Here is a 12,670-nt window from a genome sequence, read left to right on the forward strand (position 1 = left end):
CCCCCCCCCACGCCCCCCCAGCTCACCCCCTGCAGTACCTCCTCAACTTCCTGGGCGACGTCCCAGATGCACCAAACCTCGCAGACCCCGCCTTCCAACAGCTCCTCGTCGACGTGCAGTCGGTCAAGGTATGTCTGCCTCCGCGCGCTGCACCACTGACCGCAACTCTCCACAGGGCGCAGTAAAGATATCCGCAGATGCCTTCTACGAGAGCTTGGAGAACATCGTCAACGAGCTCAAGACCAGCGTATGTCTTTGCACGGCCGGGGCGGAAGCGTCACTGATCCAGCCTCGACCAAACAGCCAGAGTCTATACCATTTCAAAAACCGGTATCCAAAAGGGAAGCTCCGGACTACTACGATGGTGCGTGTATCCATCCGCTTTACCGCCAGCACGCCAGACATACGACCGACTGGCTTTCCTGCTGACGCTCTTCCGTTGCACATCCAGTCATCAAGCGGCCCATGGACCTCTCCACAATCTTGCGCAACGCCAAAGCCAGGAAATACAAGAGCAAGGCCGAGTTTGCAGCAGACCTCGACTTGATATGGAAGAACTGTTTCGAATACAACAGTCAAGAGGTGAGTCTACAACTCGTATTACAACTGGGTATGCTAAGCCAAAAAAAAATGAATCAAAGTCACATCCACTTCGGGCGGCTGCTCGATTCATGAAACAAAAAGCAGACCACCACCTCGAATACCTTGCAGATCGCGCAGAGCGTAACAAGCAACTGCAGTCGTTTTTACCCTCCGCGACGGGGACCGCTTCTCCGTCTCTGAGCGCTATCGGACACTCTGCTCTCGGCGGATCCGGGTTGACCATCCTGTTAGGATCGAGACTGAGAGACGAGGGTCTGGGAGGAGATGAAGATGCAGCCGGAGAAAGCGATGATGCCTTTGGGGAAGGAGATGCAGAGGGCGAGGTTGACAGAGAAGGAAATGATGTTTTGGATGTGAGAAGCCAGGATTTTCGTGAAGGGGGTGCGGAGACGAGAGGTGAGAGAGGAGAAACACCTAGTGAGGAACAACAAAAAAAAGTCTCCATTGTGCCATGCTCATATACTTTTTTTCTTTTTACCAGGCCGAGGTAAGGACGAAAGAGGTCGAGGGACCAGCGTAGCCTCGTCATCTCGAATGAACGGGCGGCCGAACGGTACCAACCGACGCAGTGTACGTCGTCAACTTTACAAAGGCTTAATCGGCTGACGGCTGACTTTTTGCCCTTTTACTGTTAGCCTTCTGCAAAGAGGCCACCACTTACTACCAACCTCGACAACGTTCCCGCTCTCCTTCGCACCCCCTACACCATCCCCTCTCTCTCATCCTTATCCCTCGCGCATGCCGGCCCTTCCTTTTCTGATAAAGGCAAAGCCCGAGAATCACTCTCCGGCTACCCTGCCCCTGCGTGGTATCCCGCGCCTGCTGCTGCTACTGCTGCTGCAAGTTTTCAAGAGGCGGGAGACGATGACGAAAGTACGCTGGAAGGATCTTGGTGGGGGAAGATGATGGATGATGAAACGCTCGTCGCCGGCATGCCCGCTATTCCAAAGATGTCACCGCCTGAACCGGTCAGGCGATGTAGACCTAAACCACCACCACCGGCAATACCACCAGCGATACCGCCCGCAATCCCACCACCGTTACCCAACGGCTTCGCCAGTGGAGCCCAGAGTCCTCCTCCTGGCTTGTCATCGTCGTCTACCGCCACCACCACCGCCACCGCCGCCAAACCGCATGACCATACAAAGGACGGTCCGTCGGACAGGACGGTATCGGTATCCGTCAAGGCCGTCGTTCGCCGCACGATCAACAATCTGAATGCAGCACGCCAGGCAATGCACCGTATCACCGAGTTTCAACGCATAGAGGCCGAGGGCGGTATCCTCCCCCCGCGTGGACTGTCGCCTACACCGGCGGAAAAGGAAAAAGAACACGAAGAACAAGCTGAACGGCGGGATTTCCGACGGATTGAAAACAGGGCCGCGCGCGAAAGAAGGAAGGAGGGCGGGGAGGTGGGCCAGGAGGAAGCGGTCAGGATTATGAAAAAGTGTTCGGCCGGAATGCTGGCACATGCGGGATTCGAGGGCGCGAACGAGACCGCACTCGATCTTTTCACCAGGGTCGCAGTCGATCACCTGGATGGCTTGGGCAAGACGTTTAGATTGCTGTTGGATGGGTTTTCCCACAAGATGACTCCCGAGGTAAGGCGTCTTGCCATACATCCGTCGCATGATTCACAAAAAGCTCAATTCATTGCCAACCCATTTTTAATGTTTTTTTTTTTTTTAGGAAATCATTCTACACGCCCTCCATGAAAACGGTCAGGTTCAACCGAGGGATCTGGAAGCTCATCTTAAAGATGATATCGAGCGAGAAGATGTTAAAATTGCAGAGGTGCAGCGTAAAATGCGTCAGACATTCTATGAAGTGGTAAGTCTTGTTCAAGTATAACTGCAAGAACGGGCCACACGCGTGTAACTTACCCCCAAATTGCGTAATCAGGCGACTGCCCCCGTTATTCAAGACGATATGATGTTTGCAGATGACGGCGAAATGCTGCTCGAGTCAGTTTTTGTTCTCTCGCTGGCTCAAATATTAACTTTTTTTTTTGCATCAGCGGTAACTTTGCGGATGAGCTCGGAGAGGATTTCCTCGGTCTGCGAGAACTTGGTATAGATCGTGAATATGGCTTGGCGTCTCTCACCGTCCCGCAATCCTTGTTCTATGGCAAGCGAAAGCGTTTGGCCAACTCGGCAAACGGAGCGTACGTTTTTTTGGTTTTTTTGGCCATAGCCGCTCCAATATTTATTTTTTGACTAATACTATTTTATTATTTCGTGTTGTAGTTCCGGCAAATCTGACCTCCCTTATCCTCCTCCACCATCTTTCATCCCTCTCGCGGCGGCAACACTTTCCACCCACGTACCAGCCCTTCTCCATGCTTTTTACGCTGCCCGAATCGAAGCAGGTCTCTCGCTGGACGAAGACGACGCGTTTGAACCTGCCCATTCTCAGATCGGAAGTCTGGGACAGATTTTGATAAAGGGGAAAATGGGGGATGGTAAAGGCGATGGGAAAGGAAAAGGTAAGAAGCGCGAGAGGGGGGAAGGTGAAGATGAGAATGGTGAAAGAAAAAAGTCGGGCAAAAAGTAAGTTTGTTTATCACCTCCCCCCCCCCCCCCCCCGGCGGTTAGTGCGCGATTCGTAAGAGTTGCTGAGATTCGTTTTCTTGCCTCGTTAGACAACCTGGAGTTGGTAAAGGTAACTGGAGTATGTCATTTCCCTCTCAATCGATATGCGTCGCTTTTATTCACTAAAACTCTCATCTCTGCCAGCTCGCCCATCCAAGGAAGAAAAGGCTCGTCTTGCAGGTGAGAAGAATGCGGCGAAAGGCGAGACGGCTGCTGTCGCGGGAGACGAGGATGCCGTCGGAGAGGAAGAAGATGCAGAAGGTGAAGAAGAGTGATGTAGGGGGCCGGGCTTTCTCGTATGCTCAATTCATCTACCGGGTGTCTATACTCGATCAATGCCATTTATGATATCATAGCATCATGCATCACCTGTTGCATTGAGGATGGATTTGTTATATTATGGCACAAAGGCCTTTACTCGTAGTGCTGCGAAACGTATAGGAATGATATGCAGATAAAAGATACATCGTTACGCCCGACCCCTTTATAATATTTCGGCCAACCTTTTACGATAACTGTCAAACTCCGGAATTCGACGAACGACCACATGCGGGAGGCATGTTGGTGTGAAGATCAGGACCCCTGGGATTAATAAAGCAGTCAGCTTGGGATTTACAAGTGTCTTTCGAATGCCATAATATGCTATTACCCACATGTAGTCGTTAAATAATCGAGACCACCAATCGCCATTTGACGTGTTTTCGGGTCCCCCGAAAGCTGTGGTACTCATGTCAAGCAGTTGTGACTCAAAGCTTGTCATGTCAATCAACGAATCATAGATATTGGAAGACGCTAGCTCGCCATCATTCTGCGACGGTAAAGGATGTTCATTATTAGGAGTTTGGAGATTGTACTGCGTATGCGCTTGGGAGGAAGGTGTAAAGTGTGGAGGCACATTCCTAGTATTGGAAGGATATTGTGAAGATTGCGAGGATGGTTGAAACATGTTTTGAAAGCCAGTTTGGGATGACGAGGGAGAGGGCATATGCGTAAACGGGAGATCATCACGAGAATAGGGAAATTGAGGTGTGGCTGAAGTATCACCATATGTTTCTGGACAAGTGAAATTGCGCAGATCAAACCCTGTTACAGGTGCCGCAGATGGCTGGCGGGAATGCTCGCCGGACGACCTGGAATTCTGCCCATTTGATCGACCATGACTGTATGGGTAACTGGTTGAAGGTGAGTTATGATCAGGTGTTCCGGCGGTAGACCCTTGCACTGACTCTGGACGCCGTGAGCGCTCTGACAGTTGCGGATTGTTTTCACGCAATCTTTTCTCGACCATAGGCACCTTGTCGGCGTTGGGCATTCCGCCCTCTCTTGCCAATTGCAACAAAAAGTCGGTGTATTTACCGCTTTGCCTCCATATCAATTCCAGCTCCTTACTTGCCGATACACATCGCCCAATGTCGATCAAAGCCTTTTCTCGTTCGGCCGCTGTTTGTCTCCCAGAGTAGATGTTGATCACAAGGATAATGGCAGCGATCCATGTTGGCAGCATGAACGAGACGTTTAGGGCTCGTCCGGGTAAGCACCCCTCCTGTCTACCTCTTTTGAGTGCCGCATAGGTGATGTTGCAGATTGACCGAGCGGCATTGACACAAACTGCAAGGGACGGTAGATCGGCGGCATGTTGATTTCGCGGGCCAGGAATGAAGGGACGGTGGATTAGGATTTGGCAGTAGTAATAATAGATATATAGCACAGCTGACTGGCGGAACAATTGATAGTCGGAGCAACTAGGGTCCCAGCGAAGCTCGTGTGGAACGTTGTCAGCCCAAGAATTGAGGGCAGAGTCTAACTCAACAACGATGGCACGCTGAGCAGCAATGTCCGCTCGCTGCTCTGGAAGCTTGTTGATTGCGTACACGTTCTGCAATATTGCGCCCATGATGTGATCGAGTTTGAGTGTTTGGACAAAGGACGTTATTAATGAGATTTTCCCTTCTGGCTGCTTGAAGTCGCGCTCAGTATCTCCAGTGTCCCAGTACTCATCATCGACCTCAATTGGATAATCCGCATTGAAGTCAGAATCCTGTATAGCGACTGATCGGCCAATCGCAGCGCAGTTATACCGGTCAATGTGGTACAAGCACCAAAACGCGCGATTGTAAAGAGCTCGCTCGGTAGGATCGGCATGGAGTAAAGTGGCCCGAACATGAATGCCTAGTTCTTGGGCCGAGCGGAGACCGAAGCCTGACAAAATCCACATAAGATGTGGGACAGCACTCCCCTGCAAGAATTGACAAATGAGGACCTGGGTTTGAAATTCATACAGATTTGGTCCCTGCATGATACTTCTTCCCATGCGAAGAAGGCTGCGGAGGTATTTCCAGCCAGCCGAGTAACGGAGCGTACCGTCTTTGTCCGTTGCAAGGCGTTCACTCCCTTCCTCTGTCATCGACAAATTTGCAGGCCAGTAGACCCGTGGATCATCCACGAACCGCGATCCATTGGCGAAAACCAGCAAACAGACTCTCGAGAAACCGGGATTGTTCCGCCACATACCAGAATCGTATTGTCGTTGAAAGAATTTACGGTTAAGTAAGGGCAGGTGAAGATTGACGTTATCAAAATATGCGTCGATAAGTCGTTGATCTAGGCCTTTTTCTGGCCAGATAGAGTAGTCAAGAGGGCGTAAGCCTTCGTTCGCAATGACAAGTTCCCATTCTGGGACATGCCAGAATTGTTGTCGTTTGTGGTTATTGATGTCTTGTATGATACTTGAGGTATTACCTGTCGCTGACTTGAGATCTTCAAACTGTCGCATAAGGAAAGCCCCTGACGCCCGACCATGCCAACGCCAATGGCTGTCGCGAATGTCTAACTGACTCATTGATGTAGCTATAGACAGCTGCGCAGCCGCCTCTTCTTCCACGTCGGACTCATTTTCAGCAGGTTTCGCAGGATCTCTTTCATACATTCGCCATGGAGAGGGACCCAGCGCTTGCATTGAGGGTGAAGGTGCTGGGGCCGCCGGAGATGTGCCAACCGAAGTAGAACGAGATGTATGTGGAGTGACAAGATGTTCGGAATGTAGAGGCTTTAAGGCTGGATATGGTGGGATATTGAGGGAACGAAGAGTGCCATGATACGCACTGATATCAAAGTCTTCCCTGTCCGGCTTTGGCCCCACATATTCGTTTAAATCGACACCAGGATAAATCTTGTAATATCAGCAGATATTAAAACACCAAACGGTGAACGGCAATTACCTGTTGCAGCATCCTCTCTAATCGTCCAGCTCTTTGCTCCAGTGTCTCAACGTAACTAATAATACACATGAGATGGTATGCTCAGTAGAGTTAATACACGACATACCCTTTTGGAGGCCCCCTTCTCTTTGCCGCCTCGACGTACGTGCAATCCATGCCGTATTCTTCACAGTGAGCACATTCTACAGGAAACCGTCTTCAGTCAGGCATTTTCAATGATATAGCACGATATTACACTGACTGGCATCACTCAGGCTATTCATGGGCCCTTCGCACTTAATTTTTTTTCGCCTGCATACATCACAGGCCCGCTAGAAGACTTGTCATTACTTTATCCGACCTTCTCACGATAGAAGACGACCATGTACCTGTATCTTACGCCTTTTTCCGTCGACATCGGACATTTTACCTTGGTGTGGCACAATATTCCACGCTTTTTATTACTGTTTGCCGTGGGTTATCCTCCTTTGAGACTGCAGTAGACGTCCTTTTTAGCGCAAGCAGTATATGGCGTCTTACTGTACAGACAATTTATGGTAGTCAAAGAGATTGAGTTAGCTAAAAGAGTATAGCAAGGTATGGGACAAAAGTGACGACGAACATTGTGAGGAGACGTTCCCCTAGTTGATGTTTTGGCCGGATGCGCGATGCCGACGCGCTCAGTCAGCCTCGGTCGAGGTCTAAAGAGAGGCAAAAAGCTGTGCGTTGCGGCCCTTTCTTGTATTTTATCGCTGCGTGGGAGAAACCTGTCTCAATGAAAGGGCTGGGACGACTGTGAGGTCTGTTGAAAGCAAGCAAGAGGGGGAATGAGTTTTTTTTCTAAAAAATCAGCAATAGAAAGTGTGATCTGCAGGAAGAGATGGCCGATGGGCGGTATGACAAGAAAGATAAACGGTCGGACTCGGGCCAAAGCCCGACCTGGTGCCACGAATACGTAATAATATTGTTCTACTCTGAACACAACGCCGAATGCGGCCGCCGGGCGACACACTTTTTATCACACGATGTTACGGGCAGCGCAGAAATCGCAGCAGAGAAAGGCGGATGCTAAGCATATTGAGCCAGCATTGGCAACTATGTGCCTTGAAAGGAAGCCATTGCATCATCCACAAAGCTGACAAGCAAAACAGGCCGACGGCGATGTTAAATAATTTATGACTCGCTCGTCGAAACCGGTATGCGCGAAGCTCTATGATCTATGATGATGTATCCTTCATTCAGAATCACGCTGACCAATACTTAGTCCCAGAAGAGTCGATCGCTATGAAAATTTCACTTTAGGGCGCATAAATGGGAACCATTACGCGATTACTGCCCTTTAATGGACGAGGTTGCAAGGCAATATATAAAAAATATATATAATTACACACATAAGATGACCAGAAACACTCGTTGTCAGTCGTGCAATATCTCTTAATCCTTAACTTATTCATCATCTACAACTGGCGCCGGTCCCAAGACTCTTTCGTTTTCCATTCTCTCTTGTTCCTTAGCTCCCTTCTTCTTTTTCTTTATCTCTCTCACCAGTACTGCTCCATCTTTCTGGAGACGGTCATTCAAGGTACCCGCCTCGTGCATTGCCATTATCTCCTTATAACCCCCCAGCCTCTTGCCTTGTAGGGTTATGACGGGAAGTTCATCCCCCAGTAGTCTTGCCACAGTTGGTATGAAGACTTTGCGATCCTTGCGCTGATCGACTTCGATAACAAGAGGGGCGGGTGTTATTTTGACTTCCGATAATAAGCGCTTGATCGCCCTGTGATGAGGGTCGCGCATCCTCCCAAAAAGAACCAGAGGATACACAGCATTAATTTCCGCCTGCAAAAGAAGAAGGTCGTCTCGGGCATTTGGGTGTGAAGGGTCGAAGTCGAGAATAACAGAGGGGTCTAATGGGACCGATGGATCAAGTTGAGGGATGACATTTGAGGTAGTAGAAGTGACAAACTATCGGCCGACATAAGTTTTTATTCCCATCGGGCGACTCATGGCTTTAAGCTCACTGAAATCAAAGCAGCAAGTTCTTCTTCCATTGACTCAAACCTGAAAAGCTCGGCATCCTTTTTTCTAGCTCGCGCATTCACCTCCGCGATACCTGCTTCTGTTGCCCGTTGACTTGATAAAAGGTATGAACTTCCGTCATTGGTTCCATATAGCCTGTCAATCGGTATGTATTTGTGCGTTGAGTGGCTGAAATGCTTTTGCATAGTAACAGCGCGTGTGCCCTGAGAAACTGACACTGCTCTGTTCACGAGGATGAATCCGAAAATGAAGAGGCAGAAGGAGACCAAGAGGTATGGACGGAGCCTTCGAGGTATACGAAGCAAATAGGTGATACCAACCGGATACGAAGGGTTATCGCTACCATATGGATTGGCGATACCTTGACTCCTGTGCTAATAGTAAATCTATATTAGCATGACGTCTCCCCGTTGATTGTGGAAAGGTGATTCAAACAAAGAAACTAAAGGGAACTTACTTTTATTGCTTTTGAGGGGGGGAACGGAAAGTAAGAATTTGGCAGTTGATCTATAGGATGTCCCTTAGGTGTTCTAGGTGGGCTCATTTCTCCTTCAACCTGGGTACATAGTTGAGCGCGCAAGGGGTGACTTGGTGGTAGTAATGGGAAGCCGCGAGACGTGGCAAATTTAGGAGAAGGTAACTGATCTGACAGCCTCATTTCGGATGAAGTAACAGAGCTCGTTGGGGAATAATCACTCGTATCGCTGAACGATACTGAAGAAGTCGGGAGAGGTGTTGTGTCATTGGGAGAGTGACAATTAGGATCCGGCATAGTGGCTGTGGGATAACGTGCACTGACGATAGGACAGAATATGTTTTAAAAGACAAATAGGAAGTGCCGTTGTGTTTGTTTAAACTTGGAAATTGATGGGTGCTGGGCTATGCGAGAAGGTTTATAAGAGCACGCACGCTAAACACAGAGCTCTAGATCTTCAAAGCAGGTGAAGTCCCGCAATCTTCTTGGCCCGATAAACATCGGATCAACACAGAACGTTAAATCATCGTCGATCTTTGTTTGAGATTTGAGTGCCTAGATTCCACGCATACTTCAGACAAAATCCGAATGAGTAGTAAATAACCATTACGAACACAACTAACCATCATATTCTTCAGCCTTGTCTTTTTTCCCCTCCTGCTCCATATTTCACATTTAGCTGATCAGATGGTCAATATGTTTCAGTAATAATAAGTGAAAAGACCAAGCACAAAGCAAAAAACACATAGCACAAATTTCCGCTTTTCGCTTCACCTCCTACGCCCCATCAAGCCATGCCCACACATGAAGCGAATTTCACGGTGCCGAATGCTGTTGCCGCAGCGCTGCAGGGTAACGGCGGACCGGCGTTATTCTTTGACAGCCGCGAACTTCTTTGCGTTTTGCGTCGAGCGTCGTGAAACGGCAAAAAAAACGAGGCGTGAGATAAGTTAAGAGCAAAAATCCGCCTATCGGAAAGGTACAGGGTATACATAGGTTGTATCGGACACAAGTAGATATGTTAGTAGGAAAGCAGCAGGAAAGCGGACGCCCCGGATAGAACACATGCACTTTACAATTTTGATGATGAGCCCAGCAGTGGTTGCTATGTCTCATGCCTTCTGTTCATAGATACATAAGCATAAGGCGGATGCATATGAGGAGTAATAGTAGCATGTAGCACGCACGTGTGAGAGATCATGATGGTGCGATAACGCCGCGTTTTTTTCGAGAGATCTGCAAGCTGCAACACTTCTGCAAATTGCATGCAACTCTCTGTTTAAAAGAAATGCACGTATTGCAATGGAGTCCAGCCTCTTGATTCGATGAGAAATTGTGAGCCGAATTAGGGCGAAAAATTGGGTTTGAAGGGAAAAGGTCCCACCCGACCATGATGAGAAGAAGAGAAGAGGCTTGGCGGCCTTTGCCGCTTCAGTCCAGCTGTCGGGGTTGTCCTGCACCGGTACCTCAACAGCAGGTAGAGGTCGCCAAGATTACTGGCAAGGGAAATTTCGGAGGTAATCATTGAAATGAATCATTCTAACGGTGATCTGCCGAACACTCCGCTTATCCTCCAATTCAACTATTATTATCTTCTTCTAGAAAAAGCGGCGGTAATCACCGACTCAAACCGTTACTGATTAATTATTATAAATAACCCATGATAAAATTCCAAACGCGTTGCCAAACGCATCAGCGAAGACTGTCGGACATGCAACGAATCCTACTCTGTTAGCCTGTATACTTTTACAGGATCTAGAAAACTATAGAATCTACGAGTTCCGATAGATAATTTCTGATGTCCGAACTGACTTCTAATCGTCTCTGCTGTGCTCTGCGCTGTTTTATGTACAACGAACGGTGGGTGCACGCCTGATTGTAACAAATAGTTCACGGATTGTTCAAGGTTATTTAATTATGACCGGCTGCGTGCGGCTTCTTCAAACATTCATTCATTCTACCATGCCATTATGATCTCTTTGCTGCCTACTGGCTACGGGCTGTTGGCTACTGGTCGTTTTTATTACTCTCGCATCCAAAAGATCTGAAATCTGGTATCTGGTAAAATCATCATGTACGTCCTCGTCGGAGACTGATCGATGTCCATCGAGGAGCTTGTGTCTACCCTCCTGTTTTGGAGAGAGCCGCCGAGGCACTGGCGTCGCGCAAAGTCAAACAACGAGCATCCTCCTGATTCGCGACAAAATACGTAACAGCCTTGTCATCTCGTTATAACTTGTTACTTGTTGTTAGTTATTGTGCTTGTGCGTGTCAGTGTTCTGACTCTGCGTGCATAGCACTTGCTTCTTCCTCTTGTCGTTTCTTCTTTCTTCCCTCCATTTTTCCTCCTTAGCCCCTGGAACTACGCCCGCCAACATTTTTGTCCCTCGTTCCTGGTCTGCTACCGAGTATTGTATGTAGTGAGCGACCGAGTTGGCGCTGGGCGATTATGTACGACAGTGAGTAGAGATCAGAGTAATCATATAGTCAATTCTTTTGATCGTTTCACATTTACTCGTCGTTGGGAGTGAAGGCTTGTAATTAACTGGTAGATGTTTTTTAACGGTTCTTACATTTCGTTCTCCTTTTTGACAGTAAAATTGGGCAGAAAAAAATTCTCCCCTATTTGTGGAAAGGGCAAAAAAATCCGACGTGTAAGTGCCACACTTTCCTTTTTGGTGGACCTTAAGAAGCTCTTATTCCCATTCGTCCACCACTCCTAGCTCCTGGATTTCTCAATATCTTTGAAGAGCCAAGGGTATATTCTCGTGCAGCAGTCCCACTCCGAACTTCCCAATTTTCTTCTTTTACCTCTTGATCTTCCTTATCTCTCCTCCATCAAGCCTCCGCTTTCACATCATTAATAATTAGCATAAATCGTCCACCACTGATCACCTACGACATTGCCTTCCTAGCTACCATCTACCTCTGCTGCCCTATTCTCCAGAGACTTCAAACACTGCCCCTTGGTAAATCCGTATACCAGCTCTCCCGGCTGGCTCTGTTTGCCTTTGTTGACCGGGCCTCGCGTTGATGAATTGAATGAGGTAGTAATCCGAAGGGCCTGACCGTACAATAGTTACGGTGACGTTCGAGGACATGCCATCGTTAGTTTCGATATAGCACATGTCAGTGGCCAGTGTCATCAGCCGTAGAAAATATAAATAGTCGTTGGGGCTTACCATTGGGATGAGAGCATACGGTAATTTTCCTTTGGCGTTTAGGTGCCGAACATCCTAATGGATAGGTAGCTTCTTCTCCAACGAGTTCCTTCCGTCGTCAGCTCCGGATTGAGGGGGGAGTCGCTCGTCGGATAATCTGGATCAGCCAGACTTTTGCTTGGGGCACTCTGCTAGGCAGCCGCATCATCAAGTCATCCTCAACATGTAGTGAGCGAATATCCGTTTCGCCTTATACAGGAGATCAACATCTCATCTGTACTCTATATGCAGCCGCTGGCTCTGAAAGAATTGTGCTTTGTGAACTTCTCACAGTAGCGCTTTTCCCTAGTAATTGCTTGATGCCGCCTCCCCTGATGAGTGGCACTATTCGTAGTAGGACCTTCGACTTCGGGAAGAATTACCATCAGCTGTGAGCTGAGGAGTGACTCGAATGTTTTCTGCATAATTCGGAATTCTGATGGGGGAACAGACTAGGTCGAAAGCGCTATCCATTTAGGGTACTACCAGTGGGTTCTCATTCCCCATGTCCCACTTCGTTCCCATCGTTCCTAGAGACATGCTGCTAGTATAGATGTATAGATG

At 48.4% G+C, this 12,670-nt stretch overlaps 3 protein-coding genes across 3 annotated transcripts; 1 reads left to right on the plus strand and 2 right to left on the minus strand.

The window, feature by feature from the left end:
* Positions 1-130: 130 nt before the first annotated feature.
* Positions 131-3,469, plus strand: CNBB2290 (hypothetical protein; the record flags this gene model as incomplete). The annotated part of the gene is made up of 12 exons (XM_772151.1): positions 131-247; positions 304-364; positions 452-582; positions 642-1,020; positions 1,085-1,173; positions 1,239-2,204; positions 2,293-2,433; positions 2,506-2,567; positions 2,621-2,767; positions 2,850-3,152; positions 3,245-3,273; positions 3,339-3,469. The coding sequence occupies 12 exons, from the start codon at positions 131-133 to the stop codon at positions 3,467-3,469; spliced, it is 2,556 nt and encodes an 851-aa protein (XP_777244.1).
* A 243-nt stretch (positions 3,470-3,712) lies between these two features.
* On the minus strand, positions 3,713-6,816 carry CNBB2300 (hypothetical protein; the record flags this gene model as incomplete). The annotated part of the gene is made up of 6 exons (XM_772152.1): positions 3,713-3,776; positions 3,848-6,363; positions 6,413-6,467; positions 6,519-6,594; positions 6,654-6,723; positions 6,781-6,816. The coding sequence occupies 6 exons, from the start codon at positions 6,814-6,816 to the stop codon at positions 3,713-3,715; spliced, it is 2,817 nt and encodes a 938-aa protein (XP_777245.1).
* A 1,021-nt stretch (positions 6,817-7,837) lies between these two features.
* Positions 7,838-9,203, minus strand: CNBB2310 (hypothetical protein; the record flags this gene model as incomplete). Its single annotated transcript, XM_772153.1, has 3 exons — positions 7,838-8,356; positions 8,413-8,805; positions 8,889-9,203. 3 exons carry the CDS (start codon positions 9,201-9,203, stop codon positions 7,838-7,840), a joined length of 1,227 nt encoding a protein of 408 aa, XP_777246.1.
* Between the last annotated feature and the right edge of the window lie 3,467 nt (positions 9,204-12,670).

This window comes from Cryptococcus neoformans, chromosome 2, assembly GCF_000149385.1.
Source record: "Cryptococcus neoformans var. neoformans B-3501A chromosome 2, whole genome shotgun sequence".
NCBI lineage: Eukaryota > Fungi > Basidiomycota > Tremellomycetes > Tremellales > Cryptococcaceae > Cryptococcus > Cryptococcus deneoformans.